A 24957-nucleotide genomic window follows, 5' to 3' on the forward strand; every position below is an offset into this window, starting at 1 on the left:
CTATGCTGTTGATCTCTTGCTGCCTGACACAATGGTTTCCTTCGCTAACTTGATATGTGTCAAATAATTACACAGTGATAATCTGCTAACAGAAACAGAATACAGCACTTGGCTGTAAATAGTCCTTTAACTGATTGTCAGAGTACAAACATGCAACGAGACCGTTTCAGGCAATTCAATTAGTGTACCTTGTTATCCATTTTCTGGGCAACAATCTCCTGCAATCTCCACAGTTACAGTTTATTTGTTTTCACTGGAGCCACAGCACTATATTTTGTTGCATTTAAATGTGGTATTGCATTGCTATAAATAGTAATGGCCAACAGGCAAATGATAAATGATAAATGATTGCATTAAAAACTTCATAGACATGTGATGCAATGCCATAGGTCACATTCATCTGAACCCAAGCTAACATTTCTATGAACATACATGCATCTAAGTTAAATGGCACCTATATGCGCTGTTTTCTAAGTAATTATTAATGGAAAGGAACTGCTTTCATACGTAAAATTGATTATCATTTAATTCATATCATTTTTACATTGAACACTTGAAAATAAAAAATGCATGAGTAAAAGTGATATAAAAATAGTTATTAAATAAAGGGAATTGTAGCCCCTACAGTCGATATAAATACAGAAAATTTAATTATATTCATATGATTGTCTTTTAGTTTCAAAATTTAAACAACCAAGATAACAGATGTAAAGAAAAATAAAGATAAATGAAAACTTAGCGACAATACGTGTCCATACTACTTTCCAAAATAATAATCAAACAATTAATGTCATTGGACTTTCTAAACCTAATCAGATGCCGATGATGTGCATGAATATGCATATAGCTTTTGCAACTAAGTAACCTGATAGTAACAAATAGTGTTGTAATGGCAACACCACATTAAGCATTAATCTAAAACTGTCATGGTTATCTGAGGGTGCAAATAAATAATGAAGAAAATGAATTATCAAACATCTTAATTGTTTTGTGTATTTTGCTGCCCTGCAACCCAGATCAGGATAAACATTTAGATTTCACTCATACAACACAGACAGCAATGAAAACTGCATCTCTACACTGCTGGTTCTTTCAAAATATAGAAGCCATAGTCGCATTTGTATGGTGTAAGGAAAAAGATGAACAAATTTTAATTAGAGGGCAGCTAGATTAGTCCCTCAATCTTGATTCCAGTGCATTGTAGATAGTGATTTAAAAAAAATTAAAAAAAAACATTTCACTATTCTATGGCATACAGCCAACTGAAAATGCTGATAGATGCTAGAATATATTTATAGTATTCTCCAGCCTTCGGGGAATTAACATGGTTTTAGCACCAGTCCACTGGCACCACTGATTCCAGAGATACATTGGCCAATAACTCAATAACCATTTTACATATCTTTTTCATTGTAGAGCCATTGTAGGGGGGCTGGAATGGAACTGATTCAAGTCCCAAAACTGAAGCAGTGCCACATAGTGATAGCAAAAAAAACTACAGTTTTGACACATGATCCCATTAGGTCATTAACTCAGTTTTTAAAAGATCTTTTTCAAACGTTCAAGGGGCATTATATATAATAAATATAATTTTGAGACATATCGCCTCTTAGTGGCAGCAAAAGGAAAAGGTGAAAGCAGATGTTTGATATTGTGAATGTGATAAGTTGAAAAGTATTTGATGGATTTTACTACTGCTTCACAAAAACATTATATGGAAGAAGATCGATGCCAGATTTCATTTTCAGACAAATTTATCAAAAAACTAAGCAACAGCACTGTGTGGCAGCAAAGGAAGGAAATGGCAGCTGTAGACGACACTTGGGAGTCTATTTTGATGATCTAATAGAAAGTGTAAAGCATGTCCAAATTCATTTTGCTATTTTGACTGAGGAAAAATAGCAAAAGGTCAAGGCACAAAAAGGTCGTCCTAACTCTTAATTATTCAGAGGTGTGTTTTGGGCGTATCATGCAATAAACCAATCAGAATAGCATGTCACCTCACCTTTAAAATGCAGGGGCGCATGAGCTACAGTAGACTGTTATTATAACGGCATGTTTACCTGGCAAACAAGATTGGTTTTCGGCCGAGGAAACAGACCTGCTCGTGAAACTGCGTGAGCATATTATTTATGGTAGCACCATTGTTTCACCTAAGCCTTTCAAGGTGAAGCCATGGGATGAGGTAGGAGTGAGTGTGTCCTCATTTTTTGGCATCACCAGATCATCCGCTCAGTGCTGAAAGCAGTTTAATGATGTCAGAAGATGAAAAAAACAGAAGCTTGCTGCTCGACCTGGAGTGTTTAAACACCCATGTGTGTCGACTGGTCAAATAGCCTATTATTGAAACATAATTCTGATAATGAACTGATATGATTCATTATGACATGGTTGATTCTTCACTTAATATGCTATAACATTATGTATATAAATAAAATTGAATAAAAAACCTTTAGTGCATTTCAAGGGCATACCTGTGTCCGCAATGAGTGTTGTGCAACTGCATGTTCCTGCTTAAATATTGTTTAATAATATGCCACTGACTTTAGATGTGCAATGTAATTTCACTGCCTTAAAATAGCAATGTGCCGACAATGCACCCAGTCACATCTCATTTAAAAAACACCACTCCTATGGGCAGGAAAGAAGTGCAAAATCATTTATTTTGAAAACGTGTGCACTTGGTATGAAAATGAGGAATGTGCTGGTATGAAACTAGCATAACCACTTTGCATCATGCTTTCCGTTGGAGGAAAATAGGGCCCTTGATCTTGTGAACACAGTAACTGTAAAACTATTTTATGGATCTTTTTCAAACTTTGCAAGCACACTCTAGGCAAACTGGAAGTGATCAAATTTCCAGACAGAACTGTTTCAGGAAAACTAAAGCAGTACTGCAAATGATAGCCAAAAAATAGTAGTTTCAAACACTTTGATATTTCACACAACATCATCCAAAACTGTAACTACAACGACTGAGGGCAGCAAAACTGGAGCTCTCAGCACAGGACAGCTGGGAGTGAACACAGGGCCTTCAGCCACCATCTTGTAAACACATATCTACCGTTGATCATTCAAACACATTCCATGGATCTTTGGACAGGAGAGGAATTTTAAAACTGTGGGTCATTAGATAACTTTTTGAATACTCTGTAATAAAGTTTAAATTGATTGTTGGTTGCCAGCCTCCCTGTTTGGCAAATTTAATCTGGAACAGTATGATAGCTGATTGTAGCGGATAAACAGTATGTGTGTGTGTGTGTGTGAAAAAAACTATATGGAACCTTGCGCATACAGTATATGCGCTTCAAAACTGTGTGGAAGGATGGTAAGCGACACAAACGTATATAGTTGTCAATATTATTAGAGTGTTATATAATGTAATTTATGAACTGTCTGCCAACATACAACCTAAATATTTTTTTCCCTTGGTGTAGCAATGTACAAAGTTTTGTATATATTTTGAACAGACTGCGCAGCTCCTTTTCAGTCTATGTTTCAGTCTATGTCCTCTCTCCCCTTCACTCTTTTCACGACATCCAAGCTGAACCCTAACTCCCCTCAGACTGCCACTCAGTCTCTTTGCCATTCAGTGGGCATAACCTCAGTGATTTCTGCCTACTGTGCGGTCATTTGCATACCCTCTATTGCAGGGTTATTCAAATCACGGTCCTCAAGGTCCGAGCACTGCTGGTTTTCCAGCCTTCCTTTACCTCTCAGTCAGGTGTGAAGCCTCTGACCAATCAGAATCAGTAATTATTAAACTAACTACCTGGGAGAACTGAAAACAAGGCCTGGATTTGGAATCGAGGTCCAGATTTGAAGAACCCTGCTCTATTGTCTTTGTGTCATGTCACCACAGACATGTATTGTGGGGAATTCAGCAAAATTTATTGTGGGAGAATTTAATCATGTGACTTTCTTGGAGAAGTAGAGAAGAGTGTGTAAGCTAGGCATAGCTTGCAATAATATTTCCTTTAGACTGCAATGATTTTAAATCGGAAAATTCTTCACACAAAGTGTGAACATCACCATAAACTCACACCCCAAGCTTGGCTCTCAACTGTGAGCATATACATTGTGTGTGTGTGCGTGTGTGTGTGCGAGTATGTCTGAAAAGGAGAGTGATTAACCACATTTAACCATTCAAAATGTTCTCTACGTGAAAGAGGAAATACTTTAAAATACTTTGTTTTTTAAATACTATTCTTGTTGATTGTAGCTAATTCTTTGCGTATTCTCTCCTTTTTTAAAAAAAAATTTTTTGGCATCCATCCCATATTTAGGTAGCCCCTGGGGTTAAGGACGTCTGACTTATGGACAACTTGTACTTATGACCAGACTGCCGTGAACCCTATGATATTAAAAATCCAGGTTGAATGCAATGGTTCTTAATAATGAACGCACAAACTACTTTGTGACCCTCAAGAAAACATCACACGGCTTCAGTGGTGCATCAGCTCGAGATTCAGAGCCATTTCATCCCTTCGGATTGTGCCCGGCTGGGCTCCATAGGTGGGGGTCCGGCCATTAGGAGCGCTCACCCCAAACCTGGCTCCAGGGAGATGCCCCAGTCTGCCCAGTATGGGTGTGGTAACATATTCGTTATTGTCGATCATCATAGGGGTCTCTGTGAACTGTACTTAGTCTGGCCACTCGCCAAGGACCATTTTGCCTTGGGAGACCATACCAGGGGCAACTGCCCTGACAACATAGCTCCTAGGATCACAGAGGCACACAAACCCCTCCACCATCATATGGTGATGATTCATGGAAAGGGTGGATTGCCCTTTCTAAAGAGTGGATTGCCCTCTCTAAAGAGTGGATTGCCCTCTCTTGGTGGGGGTATTCCCCCGGTGGAGCTGGAGGAGGAGGCTGGTGAGAGGGAGGTCTGGGCATCCCTGCTTAGACTGCTGCCCCTGCGACCCGACCCCAGATAAGTGGCAGAAAATGGATGGATGGATGGATGGATGGTGACAAGGATAGCATTTGGGTAAAAACACATTTATTGACTTTTACATTTCCAGGTGATTCATCGACTCATTACAGAAATTGTACTTCACATTTCAGGTAACCCATCCTGTACTTCTAGAAATTGTACAAGTTGGTGAATGCGGGATGAATATGGCTTAGATAGCTAGGCCAAATGACAGGGCTGTTCAGGGAACATGATTCTGTCGTTTCCAGCAGCACCAAACCTGGTTAGATCTAGATAAAATATAGCAGGGGAGGGTGACTTACCTTAATTTGCACTATGGTTAAGTTGAAAAGATTTATTATTATTTCTACATTTGTAATATTTCAAACAGCAGCACCTCACTATTATGTGGGTTTATTGGTAGTCAAATGATACATTTGCCATCTGAAATGGAAAAAAATACTGCAGAGGGAGGGGAAAATCTAGGATTAAAATGACTTCACTTGATCTCATCTCACTGGTGTCATGGAATGTTTGAGAGAGCACACTGCGTCTCTTAGGGGGTAAGCTTCTTCGTGCTTCTCAGAAGATCCGGGGGGGGTTCACAGGACCCTCAAGCAAGTAGATTATCTGTACTACATTAGAGGGACTGCAGGTTCACTAATGCTTTCCGCAGCTTCAGCAGAAAGATAAGTTAATGCCAGACTGCCACTTCATGCTTTCACTCTGAGAACAAATCAGTCCCTGAATTAATTATGCAATTCCTGGTCGCAAGGCAGCTTTTGGCAGAGAACTTGGACTTTTACAAGGAGACCAGGAATAAATATTCCTGTTTGATTCAAAATATTCACATAACTTATGCACACACACACACACACACACACACACACACGCGCACGCACACTACTACTACTACTGTAAATTTCTAAATTCTGTAAATTCAATTCTGTCAATAAAGCATTAAATACAATATATTAAATTACTGCATAAAAACCTTTAAAACCATATAAAAAACAAAACCAACTGATACTCAAGATCGTTCACTGTTTGAGTCCTAACAGACCTATCTACAAAATGATAAGAATGTGACTCTCATGTCTTTACGCAACATGGACAAATGGGTCAGACTGCCCTGACCCTCTCATTTTCATCTAACTATGTTCTAAGCGAATCATAGACATTGTAAAATCAGTAACACAATTCAAATGACCAATGTTTTTAGAAATGTGTTTTACAGCAAACATTTTCACTCTTCCCATTACGAAAAACAGCAATTCCCCCTAAACAATAAATGTCAAGCTGAAATTAAATGGGGTCACAAAGACCTCAAACCCAAGAGCGGTGCTTTTTTTCCAGTTCTTTCTAAAAGGAGAAAGGAGGAGAAACCTACAATGTTTACTCATTGCTTTTCATGATTGCTGTGATGTATGTATACTCATTAGTTTACACAGAGGGTACAACCTGTACTTAATAAATAAGGGCAGGGGAATGACCTCAGCTGAGAGTTTTAAGATTGTAAAATATGTACATTGGAGTGTTTACAAATACTGGACATTTACCTTAAAATATATAACTAGAGGAACACATTCTGCAATAGTTCCATTTCTATTAAGACATATCTAATTAGATTGTCATTACAGTTATTTTCAGTACTCTCTTAAGTCCTGCTGTATAACAGAAATATTTTCACAACAAAATAGAAAACATGTAGCCTACTTCTCAACAGCATATACAATGTCCATTCGTTTGTCATAATCAACATCTTACAATAATTAACTATGGAGTAATAGCATTAGAAGGTCAAATTAGTTTGTTATTCCAAATCATTCATATCACTGTAATTTCAGGGTAAATATGAGCAATATGAGTCAACCCACCCCCCCACATTGTAATGTCTCTTCATACTGTATCTGACTGAATTTAACATTAAAATATATAATCCTTGGGGTATAAAATTATGCATGGATTCTACAGATAAAGAGCCACAAATGACTAATTTTCTAGTCAGGGATTCCAGTGACTATATACATGACATACTGTATTGAATATCTTCTGGTTTATAAAATTATAAATACAAAGTCTATAGGCTTCCTGCAAAATTGACTCGGAGAAGAATATCTATTTTTCGTTTTTAAATCTGGAATGATTCCAAAGTCTGCAGCTGTAGAAAAGTTGAAAAGAACAGAATTTTTAATTGACAGTGTTCACCTTATTAGAGAAATCCCATATACCCAAAATGGAATGTAAATATAAGTAAAAAACTACCCCTGAAGCTATGATATTCTAAGTATACAGATATAATGGACTGCACAACAATATTACTTGCTAATAGGAACCAGGCTGGAATTGCTGTCCTTCTCCAAATCGTTCTCGGTGGAATGAGTTTTCTTTAGCAGTGTTTCAGAGACAGATCACTTCTGATATTCCCTGAAACTGGTATGATTCCTTATAATATAATCAACAGCCCTTATAGAATTTCTGACATCACATTTAACTAATGTGTTGATTGTTAGGTTTCGTTTATGTGAGGAGATTACACTGTCTTAGTCTGATGCGCAGTTTATTTTTCTTTTTTCTGCATGTCAAGAAAGGGAGAAGAAGAAAGCATCTGGGACTATTTTGTAATATTTTCCAATGTTTTGCATTCGCAAAAGCAATGCTATCCTAGTATCTGCTGATTGCCTGATTTTATACTTAATATCCAAGTGCCGTGTTTAGAAATATGTCATTAAATTTTAATTACTTTAAAAGATGTGACATAAAGTTCTTTAAATAGAGAAAAGCCAGAGATAAATTTCTTTAAAAGAACATCTAAATTTGCCCAGCAGGAAGCAATCTCAAAAGAAAATAGATTAAATTATTAGATTAAGTGAAAAGGAACAGAAGTTGTGAAACTGTAAATTGCAAGTGAGATGGTGACACATATTTAATTTGTGTGTGACAGAGAATGACTAGCAAGACATATATAGTCCCAGACAACTTTAGACTCACCCAGTGACCAAAGCCTTGATGAAAAAAGTATGGGACACATTCAAAGGACTCCAGTCATTTTCAGCAGTGATGCTAAGGTGTCTTTTCATTGACAGTTCCCCCACCCCCCCACCCCCCTCCGGGCTTGTCGACAGCTGCCTGGAAATTACGAGTATTTCAGCTCCTTTAATTCATGTGTCTCATGTCACTTTTGTGCAGCTCTGTACAATTTTCACTGTTAGCGGAATGAAAAAATTGAGGAGAGTGAAAATGGAACAGTGGGATAAAATATGTTCACTATACATTGATCTCGGGGCCTAATATGACAAACAGCTTGGTGCTGATTGTGAAGAAGCAAATGGACCATGACCAAATTATCTGCCAGCTCGGCTGCTACCTTGATTAGCTGCTGCATGTTCATTGTGCTCCTGCAATTGAATGGAAGGGCAAAAATAGCCAAGATGGGGAAGGGGCATTCACAAAGAAGGGCTACTTAGCTTGAAGTAGCCAATTTCCGTGAAATTTCATCCAGATGTTTAACCTTCTATGGGGGCATTACCTATCAGGTACACGAGTAACAAAAAAGAACTAGTTTTTTGAAGCATTTTTCAGGCTAATTTTGAGCATATGCCTATATGCATAGGATCTGATGTTCAATACATGCCCATCCATCCCCTAACCACTTATCCTGGTCAAGATCGCATGGTAGTCAATTTCTCTATAATGTATAATATATGATAATGTATGATAAATATGCATAATTATATTTGTACTGGAAGGAAATCTAATATTAGGGCTGTAATGAAAAAGTGATGAATGGAGCAAGTATAAAAGATAGATACTGAGATACCTAGGCTGATATTTTGAATACAATTTGGCAAGGTCTTTCATCAACATGGATAATTTCCCAAATAAATTTCAACAGGAATACTTAACAGCATTAATTTATTTCAGTGACACAGGAGGAAGGTAGCATGACACTAGGTCCCACAACTAAGCTTTACTGAAAGCTGCATATCTGCGTAGGAGAGGGACTCTGAGCCAGAAGCACCATCTTAAGCAGCAGGGAACAGGAGTAAAACACAGACTTGTTAAGCAGAACTTTGTGAGAGCATCTGGGTAGGTTTTTAAAATACGTCTTTAATGATCTTTAGCGGATAATGAAGATGGCATTTTTCTGCCAACAACTCCGACAAAGATGTCAGTGTCAGAGCGAGATATTTAACCCCGTTCAAGTGGTCTAAAATCTGTAATATCAAGTTATAAAGACAGAGATCTCATCTCATTTGGACAAATATTTCGTCCCCAAAAGGCCATATTCTGTTTTTGTTCAAAATCAAATATTTGCTGAACAAAAGACAGTGACTTAAAGTTATGTAATGTGTTAAAACTAGCAAACAGAATTTCTAAATTTCAAAAATCATCAATGCCAGATAGGAAAAAAAAATCAAAAAAGGGGCACTGGTGGCTTAATGGTCAGGGAAGCGCACTTGTAATTGAAAGATTGCAGGTTCGAATCCCTGACTAGCAAGGCACCCCTGAGGTACCCTGAGCAAGGTACCGCCCCCAGGCACTGTTCCCTGGGCGCTGAATTAGCTGCCCCCTGCCATGTCACATATGGGTTAAATGCAGATGACGCATTTTGTGCTGTGGAGTGTCAACAATGACAACTGATCACTAAATAAGATAAATAAGTAAGAATTCTAATTGTACAGTTATGTACACATATAAATAAAACATCAGGTTGAATGCTACACCTATGGAATTTAGATAAATATTTAATAATGATAATTGTCATTATTACCTCCCAGTGTCATGCCGGCCTCGAAGCACTTCTTCAGGCGACACGAAGGGCAGTTCTTCCTTCTTAGCTTATCAATAGTGCAATCATTTCTGCTGGCACACAAGTACTTCTGCTTCCCTGTAAGACCAAACAAAACATTTCTCAGACCTTTTATCTAATGCACATATTCTATGATTAAAATTCACAGCAATGTATAATTCACAGCAATGACGTAATGAACATAACAGATATTACAAATAAAGGTTGGCCATTTAGCTCATGTCACTCATTTGTATAATAAATATCTAATGCCCTATGTGGACTGTAATTCCATCCAGAGTGTCTGCCTTGTATACAGTGCATCCTGTTAAAGTAAAATGGATTGTGATACTAACTGGATTATGTAATTTAACCTAGGAAATCAAGATTATTATGTGGTTTAATACTAATCTAAATTATCTAAATTGTTATTATTCTAATAATAAAGTCACCTCCAACTGGTTCCATTTCTGCCTTTTTGTTTTGAATCAATGCTAAAATAGTGACACAGTAAGCTGGCTTGAGTTTCTATATTCCATTTTGAGATCATAAATTCATTTTATTGTGGCTCTCCTTAGCTGCCTTTGATTGAGGGAAAAGAAACACACAAACATTTTTTTTTCTAATTTTCATTCCTTTTATGGTTGTCCTTTAAAACGTGAATTGTTGCTCTTTGCTGAGCTCACTATAACTAGCAATTACATTTTTACAGGAATGTGAACAATGCTGTATTCCAGTATTCTAGGTATAGACCATCAACACAAATGGTTTGTACTTTCCTTTGAGAATTTTAATATCAACTGCTTCATTCGGACACTGGGGGATTTATGTAAAGGCTTAAATCATTTCCAAAATATTCACCCACATGCAAATATAGTGTATAGTGTATATCCATCCAGCTTTCAATAAAATTTAGAATGAATAATGTGTGTTCTATCAAATTTTAGTCTAAATCAGTGTTAATACTGTCTGCCTGCATTTACATTTACAACATAATTTAAGAAATAAGCTAGCAAATTGATATCACAATGGTAAGTTGTTGTCATTTTAAATTAATTTCTAGTTTATTTTCTATAATTTTCCTTTTCCTAAATGGGACAGAGAAGTATTTTCCACAGTGCGATTACTATCCCCATCTCTTATCTAAGATGAAACATCTAGAAGCCTGAAAATTATCTATCAACTATGGAATATCATCACACTCTAAAGGACAGCAAAGGCATTTTATATATCACATATAGTGCCACATCACAAAAAAGGAATCTCAATTTTCTGGCAGGTAAATATCTGTGCTGAAATAATAATTGAATTCTTCTCTTATTCCTTATCGTATCAGCCCGATAGCCTAGTGACTTCTTTTCAAGCTGATATCTATGTTATTATATGCTGGTAGGGTTTATAAGAAATTTTGTAAATTAACGTACTTAAACGTACTTCGACAAACTTACGATTAACAAGAAATTCAGCAGGGTCCAAAAACATAATCATTTTATAAAACAATTTGTTTATGATGTTCCTTCTGAGTTTCTTTTTTCACTCTCATAAAAAGGGAATGCTTTATTTATGGTGGAAAAAAATACAAGAATGATCAGACCGGCGTTTGTATAATAATTAATTGCAACTCCCTTGAATATTAAAAGATTTATGTGTGGGCTGCCAAACCTTAAAAATATCATCTATTTATGCTATTTAATCCAATTGGCTACATAATGGGTAAAGATTATTCACCCAGAAATTAATTACGTTAAGTTTTTTATATGATGCCAGTGCATAAATATTGTTCAGCTTTACCAACATTTATTTTACCGAAATGCACGCAAGTGTGGCTCATACCAGGAGAACCAGTAGCAAGATGAGGTGAGATCAGATGAGATGAAAACGAAAACAAGAGGAAAAAAGCAGGAGAAACAGAGGTTGCTGGGAGCGAAAGTATTATTGGAAAAAACATCAGCATTAGCACCGCCCACTAAGCAATCTCTGTCCAGCGTCTGGTAGAAGACAGAGCAGCTGCTGAACGCCTCCATCAAAAACGGCTGTGATCAGACGCAGGCAGGGGTGTAAGTTTAAGGGATGTTAAAAAATTCACCTTGCTGCACTTAAACTATTAAGTGTATTATAGTATAACTATAGTGTTAAATGACTTCTAGGATTTAGTATATTAAAAATCTGCAAAAAATACTTATGTGCAAGTAACAGAATTAGAAAGGTTGTTTACGTTAAGATGTGTCCCTGGAACTATGTTACTGTATAGGCAGTGTGATCTATTATTCTTTTCAGTGGTCTGGAGCTTTGTAACGTTCACTGGGCAGGGCCTGATACTGTGTTACAAAATGAAAGACATGGTAACAGTATCCATGCAGGTACAGTGGCCAAGATTTCCTTTGTTAGTGAAGTGTTCACATTAAGTGAGGACATTTTGGATTTTGCACATATCCTTCAACCAAAAAAAAAATACAAATCTTATGGTTTGAGAAAATGTTGACTTCTAATTTCACATGTTAAAACAGTAATCAGAGGGCTCTGAAAGCTGACAGAAGAATGTACATTTTTCAGGACATTTGTTGTTTTTCTTGTTATAGATTTTTTTGTCTATATGGGTGGCCTGCATACCAAACGACAAAATACATTTAGAAGCCCGTTTTTCTGCATCGTCTGCAGCTGAAATGTTCATTCCAGTATTAATGCCATGCTATGTTAATTTATTTATGCATTTTTGTTTTTAAAAACATACTGTACTATTAGCCTGTTACTTTTAGGTCATACCACTATGTTCAATTAAACTCAGAGTCTGAAATTCACCGTTTTGATATGACTGCATACATACACACGTATTAGCAATGACAGACATTAGGCATAAACAGAGCTGACATCTTACAACCTACCTTCAGCAGCTCTCTTGAAGAAGACTTTGCAGCTGCCACATGTTAGGGCCCCATAGTGGCAACCAGACGCTTCATCTGCACAGATTAGACAGGTCCGCTGGGGTGGGAAGAAGAATTCCATGGGGAACACGTGTTCCCTTCCACTGTCAAACCTTCAATAGCAAAACAAAGGAAACTCACAGAAGGTCAAACTTTTTTTTTACCATAATTATGGATTAGGTGGTTGTTTAAAATGTTATACAAAATAAATAATAATAATAATAATAAAAACAATAAGGTTCCATAGCACTACGTGCTTTGGACCCTTAATAATAATAATAATAATAATAATGATAGGATTAGAAATCAGAGCCACTGTTAGACTACGTAACTATGCCAAGGCCAAAAGTTCTTAGGCTTTTCTGCGTATTTCAGACTGCGTAAAATTGCTAAAAAAAATTCTAATGATGGAAGTCTGCAGACTTGAAATGTCTAACACTGTATTTAGTTCAATTAGCTACCTGTATGACTTTCACAAATGTAATTGGAATTTCAAAAAAAACATTTTTCAATCTTGGCTGTTTTCATGACAAGATACATAAAGAAATCTACACACAGATACAAACACATCACATGTACAAACTATGACAATTTTTATACTTTTATTTACTACTAATTCCAAATTTATGTTAGTTTGATCCTTAACCTCCACAGTAGAAATACAACTCTTGACAACATTATAAATCTTTTAACAACATTGCTATAAACTTTATGATGCAATATTTATGCAACATAAACTTCAAAGAAATTTCAGGCTTCTTTAGGAGCAAAATCTAATAGTTTGCAGACAAAAAGGAAAAAGGTATATTTCTCCAAAAAATATATAAATAAAAAACGGATACTCCCTACATCGATCCCAGATCAGGGCTTGGAAATAAATTAAGACTATCTTGGTTTATTTCAACAAATAAGAACGATTTTAATACAATGAGTTAAGACATAACATTAGTATTAATGTAATTAAGGTAAACCAAAGAATTAGTGACTGTTTGATATGATCATGTACCTGTGCTTATATAGGAGCTATTGATCAGAACATAATGAAAGAAAAGTATTAAGTGCAATGGACACAGTAATCAAAACAATCACCCCAAATCAAGCAGATATTGTTGACTTGATTTCAACAGCACACTAGAACATGGGAAAGATAACAACATACCTTCAAAAGCAACTAAATGAGATGGTAATCATATCTCAAGTAACACTTCCCTATTTTTAACCCTTAGAAATTTCTATTAATAGAAATCCAGTCATCTATTGCTGACAATTTTAACAACTTTTTCCCACCCTTGAAAAACAGCTGCAATGCCTGAGGACAAAGACGGTACAATGAATTGTCCCATTTCTCACGTAGACGGGTCCCTGTGTCTTCCTTTAAATGACCCAGGTGTGACAGAGACTGGACAGAGTTGTGGGAAATGTACACGGCACTGTGCAGATGCGTGGGTGAGGAGGTGGGTGAGCTTTGTAGCTTCGAGGACAGAGTAACTGGACACTGTGTACAGACATAACTATACCTCAAAGACCTCCTACCAAACAGCCAAGGATTTTTGTATAAAAAAAGACAAGGACAAACTTGTAACAAAACATAACAGCTGCCTAACTATAGGCTAGCTCCCATGTTTTTAGTCAAGATAACACTCCTTGGCCAAGATTTTTAGAAAATTGCTAAAAAAAGGAATATATGCATCTGTATGCATAGCTGTATCCACAACTATCATTAAAATAATTTTTATGTAATTTAAATGCAGTGATCAGTACAGGTTACCTTCAGTATTGAACAGTAAATGCCTGTGAACTGTATTAGAAATCTGTTTGTATTTACTGGCAATTTTCCCTGATGTATAATTTGTACATTTGCATGTGTCTATAAAGATTTGATCTCCCTGTTCACTATGCAAAATGAAAAATGCCAAAGTCGTGTATATTTAACACAAATCACTGACGTGTGGACGTACTCATAAGAAATATACCTGGATTATCTATATTAATTTTTAAAGAATCCATGGAGGTATGTTATTGTGTAAGACAGGTTTTCCCAACAATATTTCTTGACCACTTCAGCCTTCCACCAATTCCTTAACTAGTTTGGGCAGAGCTACTGGTCTAATTAATCAAACAATTCAAAGTAGGTTAAACTAAACAAACATTAAAATCAGCGGTAATTTTCGTTCCGTTTACACCCAAATCCTGGCCACAGGCCTATTTAAGCATTACAAAACAAAACCCATGTTCCTTCCAATAATATGTACTGCAGTACACAGTCTAGATGCTTTGAAAAAAAATCATCCATCCATTTTCCAACTGCTTATTTTGTATAGGCATGCTGAGTGAATAAATAAGGATATCTAAAAACATCAGGTGCAGCAAAATATCAGATCATTTAATCTGATATTTAGAAGGAATAAATGTATTTTGTAGTTAAAATCATGCACAACCAAAATACACTGCTCAAAAAAATTAAAGGAACACTTTGAAAACACATCAGATCTCAATGGGGGGAAAACAATCATGCTGGATATCTATACTGATATGAACTGGGTGATGTGTTAAGAGTGAAAGGATGCCACATCGTTTGATGGAAATGAAAATGATCAACCTACTGTATAGAGGACTGAATTCAAAGACACCCCGAAGATCAAAGTGAAAAAATTATGCCGCAGGCTGGTCCATTTTGCCGAAATTTCATTGCAGCATCTCATATTCAGTAGTTTGTATAGCCCCCACATGCTTGTATGCATGCCTGATAATGTCGGGGCTGCTCCTAATGAGACGCCGGATGGTGTCCTGCATGGGGGATCTCCTCCCAGATCTGAACCAGGGCATCACTGAGCTCCTGGACAGTCTGAGGCGCAACCTGGTGGCGTCGGATGGACTGAAACGAAATGTCCCAGAGGTGTTCTATTGGATTTAGGTCAGGCGAGCATGGGGGCCAGTCAACGGAATCCATTCCTTCATCCTCCAGGAACTGCCTGCATACTCTCGCTACACGAGGCCGGGTATTGTCACGCACCAGGAAGAACCCAGGACCCACTGCACCAGTGTAGGGTCTGACAATGGGTCCATGGATTTCATCCCGATACCTAATGGCAGTCAAGGTGTCGTTGTCTAGCCTGTAGGGGTCTGTGTGTCCCACCATGGATATGCCTCCCCAGACCATCACTGACCCACCACCAAACCGGTCATGCTGAACAATGTCACAGGCAGCATAATGTTCTCCGGAGCTTCTCCAGACCCTTTCACGTCTGTCACATGTGCTCAGGGTGAACCTGCTCTCATCTGTGAAAAGCACAGGGCTCCAGTGGTGGACCTGCCAATTCTGGTATTCTATGGCAAATGCCCATCGAGCTCCACGGTCCTGGGCAGTGAACACAGGGCCCACTAGAGGATGTCGGGCCCTCAGGCCACCCTCATGAAGTCTGTTTCTGATTGTTTGGTCAGGGACATTCAGACCAGTGGCCTGCTGGAGGTCATTTTGTAGGGTTCTGGCAGTGCTCATCCTGTTCCTCCTTGCACAAAGAAGCAGATACTGGTCTTGCTTATGGGTTAAGGACCTTCCACGGCCCTGTCCATCTCTCCTAGTGTAACTGCCTATCTCCTGGAATGTCCTCCATGGCCTTGAGACTGTGCTGGGAGACACAGCAAACCTTCTGGCAATGGCACATATTGATGCACCATCCTGGAGGAGTTGGACTACCTGTGCAACCTCTGAAGGGTCCAGGTATCACCTTATGCTACCAGTAGTGACACTGACTGTAGCCAAATGCAAAACTAGAGAAAAAACAATCAGAGAGATGAGGAGGGAAAATGTCAGCGGCCTCCACCTGTGAACCATTCCTGTTTTGGGGGTCGTCTCATTGTTGCCCCTCTAGTGCACCTGTTGTTAATTTCATTAACACCAAAGCAGTTTAAACTGATTAACAACCCCCTCTGCTACTTAACTGACCAGATCGATATCCTAAGAAATTTAATTGACTTGATGCTATACAGTGGTACCTCAGTTCTCGAACTCACTAGAACTCGAATTTCTTGAAAGTCGAACAAACCAGTTTGACCTAGAACTCGATCTGAATATCAGAAGTCGAACCGTGAATGCTGACCTAATAAATATTGTACGCGCCAGGAAATGAGTCATAATACAATGCAATTCTTACTTGAATTCCTTCTTCACAGACTGGACGATTAACCAAATAAAGCAGCGCAACATTACAGTAACTAACAATAAATAAACCACTAACTTACGTGCACTATTAGAGCATTTATGTCATTTATTTAAACTTTATTTTACCAGGTAAATTAACTGAAATCTAGTTCTTACTGCTTTACGTGATATTCGGGAGAAAAAGCAGATTACACATCGTAACTGCCTGGGATACAAACGTCATGCGTGTAACTGAACTCTTCAGCCAATAAGGGCAAAGGTGTGTCGTCACGGAGGCGGTTCCAGTTTGTGCAGCCGGGTGAGAGGTCGCAATGCATCTAACCGTAATGCATTGTGTCAGGATCAGAATGCGTTGCTTTAAGCCAGCGTTGTAAGCAAGTCGAACGCACCCAATGACCGGACTGGGGAAACAAACTGAAACGCGGACTTAATACAGAGGACTAATGACAACAACCAGAAATAGCTGATCACATGGGGATCCCACACGAGGTTAACGAGGGAGCGTGGCACACGGAAGGAGCGGACGGTCGGAGCAGGACAGGGGTAATGTTGGGATAAGATCTTTATCGTTTTGAAAGTCATTAAGAAAAAAATGCTCTTCTTGTTTTATCCTTTTCATTTTGTGTTTAAATGCTAAAAAAAAAAACATATTTAGGTGTAATTTTGGGGGCCGGGAACCAATTAATTGGTTTTCCATTATTTCTTATGGGAAAAATTCGATCAGAACTCGAACTTTTTAGGATTCGATCCGGAGTCCGGAACGGATTAAGTTTGAGAACCGAGGTACCACTGTACAATGTATTCCTTTAATTTGTTTGAGCAATATATTTTATTACAGGAAAAAAAGATACAAACTTCATTGCCATACAAAATCCTAAAAGTCTTGCCTAGCACCAAAAAGCATGTCATTAAAGCTACTTAAAAAATGTATTTAGTGCTTTATGAAACCCAGATCAAACTCCACATACTACTGTCACACAGTGTATCCTAAATAATAGAGTGTGAAATATACTTTTCATTTATAAATAAACAATGATCAAGAATATGCAAATTTGATTACAGACTTAGGAAACTGATGTTCAGTTAAGCTTTATAAGGTAGGATGGACATCAGTAGAATCCTTATGTCTTTGTGTTTACTGTATTGTCACAATGTTTATAAAAATTGCCAACAAGCTATTTCTCTGCTTTGCAAAAAAATCAGTGGGGTGACTCACTACACACCCTGATAATCCAATACACAAGTCAATCTATTCAAGAAATAAAACACATTGGAACACATCATAAACATTTTTGGCCAAGACTTTTGAGCTTGTAAGCATTGGGCATTGGCTACACATAGGTGCTTTTGTTCAATTAAATGATTACTTTTTGGATTCTGGATTCGGAGTCTATGCCAGGCAGTATATTCCAGGCAGTCTATCCCAGGCAGTCTATCCAAGGCAGGGGTACTCCTTGTATGAGATGTGAATCCATTGCACGGCACGCAGGAGGAGATTGGATAACTTGGAAGACATTTTGTTTTGCAAAATCAGTGCAGTAAGTATAAGCATGTAAACCTGTACAACACATGGAAAAACAGGGAAGCCCCACATCCACAAAGCATAGGGCAAGAGTGTTCAAAAGCAAAAAAAACACCAAAAATTCAAAGATACAAGGTAAAAGCCCACAATACAATTACATAATCAGGGTTGTACACCATTCTGAACTGAATTAAAAATAGCACTGGAATTCCAATTCAACTCTGAAGTGAATTTCAAGTAAAGTTGAGAACAGGATGCAGAATTGCAATTTGAATTTGAATTAAGGAGGTGGAAATAAAATGGAACTGGATTCAAATAAACTCATAAACAAAGTGGGACTAGGAAGTTTGTTAACCCTTAGAATTTTCTCTATTTCTGTATAAATATGTTGTAAAACACAAGCAGATTTTCAAGTAAGTGCTAAAACTAGATAAAGATGATCCAATTAAACAAAGTACAGAGAAACATACGTGTTCCTTTAATATTGAGGAAAATTAACCAATATTACACACATGTGTGTGGAAAAAGAATATGAATGTCTTGGATTATCGGTTCATTTGATGGGAAAATTCAAGTGCATCTGGTGTGAGTTTGGGAAAATGCGCAAGGGTTCACAAACTTTGTAGCACCACTGTATTGTCGGTGCAGGTTTCAAAAATACAGCTTAATAATAGATTCTTAAAAAATGCATATACATATGAACAGTTACATGCAAAAACAATAAATATGTGCCTGTAGAAAAGCACTTGGAGGACCAACATAACCCAAAATTATATTTATAAAATAAGGTCAAATTTATACACTACTTTTCTCTTACAATCACACAAATATAAAGTACACTTCACTCACTCATATATAGCTACCATATAGAAAACAACTCTATTATATAATAGTTTTTGATAGATTACATTCCAGTCTTGTGTGATTGCATTCATATTTCTTTGAATTGAAATGGATTTAATTCTTCTTCCTGTCATTCCAATTTAAATTCCAATTTAACATCAGGCAATATGTGGCCATCCATCCATTTTCTGTCCTATTCAAGGTTGCAGGTTTGGAGCTTATCCCCGAGGCTATGGGAACGACTTAAGATGGAACGCCAGCCCATCGCAGGGCGTGAACACCATTCACTCCCACATGCATACCTACGGGCAATTACTTGACTCCAATTCACCTCAGTATATTTATGGACTGTGGGGGAAACTGCGGTATCTGGAGGGAGATCATGCAAACTCCACACACATGGAGCCATGTCATACACTTGAACCCTGGTCCCAGAGGGGGGAGGTATCCACTGCACCACTGTGCTACCCCAGGGTGCGGCCAATTGAATTCAAATTCTAATTCATGAATGGAATAGGGCACAATTAATAAATTCTGAATTTTGCACAATCCTAGTGTACATCAAAAGGAGTGTAATACCATTTAATACAGAAAAAGTAGTTGCAGATATTTTTAATTATGTATTGAACAGAAGAAAAAAAAATCATAATCAATCTAGGTTATTATCATTACTGAAAAGTATCACAAAACCAGTGAAAAAATATTCCCCTTAACTGAATTTAAAATAAAGGAAAAGTTTTCAAAAGAATAAAAACTAAACTGAAACTATAATTCCTTCTTCAACGCAAAAGAAAGCTAAGCTGAACTATGGGAAGAGCAATTTTATCTAAAAAGCTCACAAAAAAGGTAACCAGACATTTTTTTTTCCAGCAGTTTCCTACTATTAAGCCAAATTACACATGATCTTCACCTTATTTATTTATAATTAAGTAAATATTTCATGATGCATAAAAGCTTGAAGAATTTTTTTCCAATAACATACAGTACAGTATCTTTGGGATTTATTCCTCTCCTCAGAGTATCCATGGGTCATTAAACAGTATGAACAAAGCATTTAATCAGTTTAGTAAAAAAAAAAATGGCCATAAATTGCATTAAAATGTCTAAAATGTTTCCCAGGTGACTTAAATATTTAAATAAATTTAACCTATAAAAATTCAATGTATGCATAACCTATGTAGCATCATAACCCATGTAGCATCATAACCCATCATAACCTATGTAGCATCATAACCCATGTAGCATCATAACCCATCATAACTTATGTAGCATCATAACCCATGTAGCATCATAACCTATGTAGCATCATAACCTATGTAGCATCATAACCCATGTAGCATCATAACCCATCATAACTTATGTAGCATCATAACCCATGTAGCATCATAACCTATGTAGCATCATAACCCATGTAGCATCATAACCCATGTAGCATCATAACCTATGTAGCATCTCATCATTTCTGATTCAAAAATCAGTGCATTACTGGTTCCTTTTAGCAGCACTCAAAGTGAGAGAACTGAGAAATTATCTGGAAATTCAGTGTTGCAAACTATAGTATGGATCAGCTATTGGGAAAATGCAAATTTGTAGAGCAATGCAGTCCTGGAGACACTTAGACCTAGCTAATATCCCTACTTCAAAGGCTTTTGTGGATTGTCTGGAATCCTCTTGTCCAATTAGAGAATCCATTGAGTTGAGAGAGAGCCTCCAATTCTCTTGAGCGATATTTATATAATTTACAGTTAAATCATAAATATCAGAAATATTCAACCACCAAAGATTGTAAGGATTTATCGATGAAAGTTTTTTCAAAGAGCTAGATTTTGCTTTTGATGACTTCTTTATCAGTTGAGTTATATGTATAATCAACAAAGGAAAGGTTTGATGTAGTATTCAGGAGTAACAGGATATTTTATAGCAAAGTTATTATATCCCTATACTATAATACTGTTTTTAAAAATCATTCTGCTAGTTTTATAGCCTAAAGTGGAGCTAAAACACGAATCAGCCTTTGGGTATTCAATAAAGATTGTTTATTGGCTTCAACTGTGTTGCATATATAAACCCCACCCATGAAGGAGGGGAAGGTGAGTTGCAATTATCAGTAAAACAAAAGCTGATAAAGGAAATTATTTCATTGTACCTGAAAGGCATCGGTATAAGAAGATCTCCCAAAAATTGAACATTCCAAGAGGCACTATTGGGAGCATTATAAGGAAGTTTAAAACTTATGGCACATCAGCAAACCTGCCTGGCTGAGGGAGAAAGCCCACAATTTCATCAAAAGCCCTTCACTACTTAGTCGGGACAACTTAGAAATACTCCCATGGTACTGGGAAACACACACAGGATGACCTAATGAAGGCCAGGGCAGGTGCTTCAGTGGCAACTAGAAGACAAGCACTGAATAAATAAAGACTTCATGTCGTGGCAGCAGGGCATGGTGTGGGCATGGTGCGGGCATGATGCAGATGAAGATCCACTTTGCGGCTCCAAGACACAGAGGGGTTTACTACAACCCCAAATAGGGCCGCAATAACTCACAGTGAACTTGAACACAACAACCCACTGAAGCAAGGAATACAGGCAGGAAATTAAATACACAAAATAAACCAGGTAACAAAGAAGCGGGAGTGAAACATGAAATAATTAACCAATCAGAGAGGGAGGAAGACAAATTCAGGTAGAACAATCATGAGGCACAGGAAAGCAGCAAACTGGTGGATCTAATAAACTTTAATCATAGAACTAAGAGATTAAATAACAGGGAAACTAAGAGACAGAATGTAACACTAGGAATATAACAAAGACAAGTAATGCATAACCAAATGCACAAAGCAAAAACCAAAACAGAACACAATGCACAACTAGGACCAAGAAAACTAACAGAAAAGAAACACTGGGGAATAAAATCTAATAAATACAAATACACAGAGGAGGCTGGTCTGGAACTCATGACTAAAGGGTTTACAGCCACACGCTCAGCCAACAGAGCCATGTGGCATTCCGGGGAGCTGGGGAAACACACCAAGGACTACAACAAGGAGGAGGACAGGCTGACCAAATGAGCAGGAGACACAAAAGGCAGGGTTGGATGGGTGCGGACCCTGACACTCCTGGCCGCATTCCAAAATGCACTCCACTCTTGACCACAAAGAACATCAAAGGTCAACTAGAATATGGTTGGAGAAATTTGGATAGGTTTGCAGAAACGGTTTGACGGGCTGATGAAACTAAATTGGAACCGTTTGGACAGTGGTATGTCAGGCGTGAAAAATGCCAGGCTAATAACCAAAAGAATACCATCCCCACAGTCAAGCATGGAGGTGGCTTAATGATGATGTGGGGATGTTTTTCTGTTACAGGAAATGGCCATCTTGACCATGTAACTGACACCATGGATTCCCAGAAACACCTGGCCGTTTTAAAAGAGGAACATGATGCTTTCTATTCAGAAACTGAATCTTAGTGATCATTGGACTTTCCAGCAAGACAATGATCCCAAGCGCACCGCCAAGTTCACCAAAACTTGGTTGAGAAAAAGATCCTGAAATGTCCTGGATTGGCCTCCACAATCCCCAGATTTAAATCCCTCTGAAAATCTTTGGTGGGATTTAAAGAAGGTGGCTGCAGCACGGAAGCCATCAAACATCAATGAGCTAGAGGGTCTTGCATGTAAAGAATGGGCAATGATTCCAACAGAGAGTATAAGAAGCTTGTCAGCACTCACCGAAAATGGTTATTAGATGATATAATGGCTAAAAGGATGTTGTGAAACCAGTCACCACTTGCTATGTTTTCTTCCAGAATTTTATCCTAAAGAAAACTCAGTGAGCAGGTCACCTCTTGCCTGGTTTACATATTAATTTCTTCAAAGGCTCATTAGCTTTCCCTAGTTCTCACTATCGTGTTTCCATATTCACAAGGAACTGTCAATTACTAAATTTAGCTGTGCCCAAACAAGTCACTGCTGATATTCTTGATTTGCAGAATATAAACTGTTGCTAGTGGAGAAAAACAGAAAGCTCTGAGAAAGGCCGGACTCAGTTTTGCCAGAATAGCGACTTCACAGCTTCTGAAACAATGTGTTGATGCTTTAATGCAATACTTTGAATCAACGGATATGTCAGGACCACAAAGTCTCAGAGAATGATAATAAAATGGTTGTAGTAGAAAAGTTGACTCTTCTTGGTAATTCTTCAGAGACCTAAGTGCATCAACATATTTGCTCCCACTGGTGTGCAATACAGACACAATAAATCACAGCTGTACATGAGCAGCATTCTATATTTTGTCAAACTAATACTATGTGGCTTTTTAGCTGCTAAACTTTGCTGTGACTAAATGTTTTATAAGTCACGATGTGCCAGTAGTGTTTACATTGACGAATGATCCATGTCTTCACTGCAAAGGCAGAAGTACTCCACTGAGCGAGGAAGCATGCTTTCTTAAGCCACTAGGTGAAATCCATGTGCAATGGAAAGAAACATGACAGCACTTATTTCTCTGTTTTCAGACATTTTCCACATTTCACATTTTTGAATTCCACTGAAATTGCTGAAGCCACGTGCATGTAAAACCACCACGTCCAACAGGATATTTGTGTCAATGCCCTGTGCAGATATACATAAAACTGGGACTGGACTTACATCTGAGCTCCAGATGTCAGAAATAAAGCTAACAACTCACACGTTACCATGCAAAGGACCAGGTATGTATATTATGTTTAACTCACACAGTACAATGTAAATGAAAACCATCTACTATACCAAGCTTATCTAGCACAGTGAGCTAGATGAAACCTAGATCTTCAGTCAAAGTATAATAATTACACACATAATTACACAATAAATTGCACAATCCTATCTGAGACGTCATCCTCCTCCAGCTTATGATTCCTTTTTTCTTTTTTGCTTGCTATTTCACAACAAATGAATTGCAGCTTGCATTTTTTTGTGTCAAATTAATAGATGCATTTTGCTCACACGTCGAACACTGTCAGATGTTTCACTATAGATATTAGCACAACAAATTAATGTCCTTTTTGAGAAAAATGTGATGCACTGTCATTTTCGAACACTTTGTAGTAATTCAACGCTACTGAAATGTTATATGGGTTAACAGAGCAAGGCACTGACGCAACAATGCACACATTGAATGTTTGGTTAATGTAGGCTAACACTACATACATGAAAACCATACATTTTTAATTTGTGAATCATACAAAATTTCATTTCCTAATGTATTGAAGTTGGTTGGGACATTGCTACTTTGTCCACTTTTCCACAGCCAGACCACAGTTCTTGATCCTCCTGAAACACAGGGTCAGAGTTTTTAAAAACAGGGACCATGATTTTATCCCCCTTCCATACAACAGTAAACAGGAGCATCTACCACATTACCCCAACAACACTGAGTGCTTTTAACATCTCAGGGTAGATTTCATCGAATCCCTGAAGGCTTTTCACCAGAGGCCACTGGGCACTGTGGAAACCTCAGCTGCAGTTAAAGACTCTGATCCAGCAGAAGGTGCTGAAATCGACTTCCTGGTGATTGGGCATATCCACTGGCTTTAGGAGTTTGTCAAAGTGTTCCTTCCACTACTCAACAATATCCCCAGATGTGGTCAGCGCTTCCCTGAACACAGCCTGCGCATGGTTCCAGCTTCCCCCTCCTAAGGCATCGCACAGTTTTCAGGGGGGAAAAAAAAATGTCTCTGAGGCTAGCCAGTAGGCTCTCCATCCACAGCCTCTCAAAACATCTCCCAAGCACCGTGACTGTCTTCGCTGCAGCCAT

The 24957-nt window shown here is 37.8% G+C and overlaps 1 protein-coding gene across 1 annotated transcript in view; it reads right to left on the reverse strand.

Moving 5' to 3' along the window:
• Positions 1 to 24957, reverse strand: part of LOC111855265 (androgen receptor-like) — a 40721-nt gene that overhangs the window by 8699 nt on the left and 7065 nt on the right. Inside the window, exons 2-3 of the mRNA XM_023834104.2 lie at positions 12593 to 12744; positions 9693 to 9809 (exon numbers count right to left, since the gene is read on the reverse strand). Coding sequence (XP_023689872.2) covers positions 9693 to 9809; positions 12593 to 12744 — 269 coding nt within the window. The remainder of the gene's footprint in view (positions 1 to 9692; positions 9810 to 12592; positions 12745 to 24957) is intronic.

Source organism: Paramormyrops kingsleyae, chromosome 18, assembly GCF_048594095.1.
Source record: "Paramormyrops kingsleyae isolate MSU_618 chromosome 18, PKINGS_0.4, whole genome shotgun sequence".
NCBI lineage: Eukaryota > Metazoa > Chordata > Actinopteri > Osteoglossiformes > Mormyridae > Paramormyrops > Paramormyrops kingsleyae.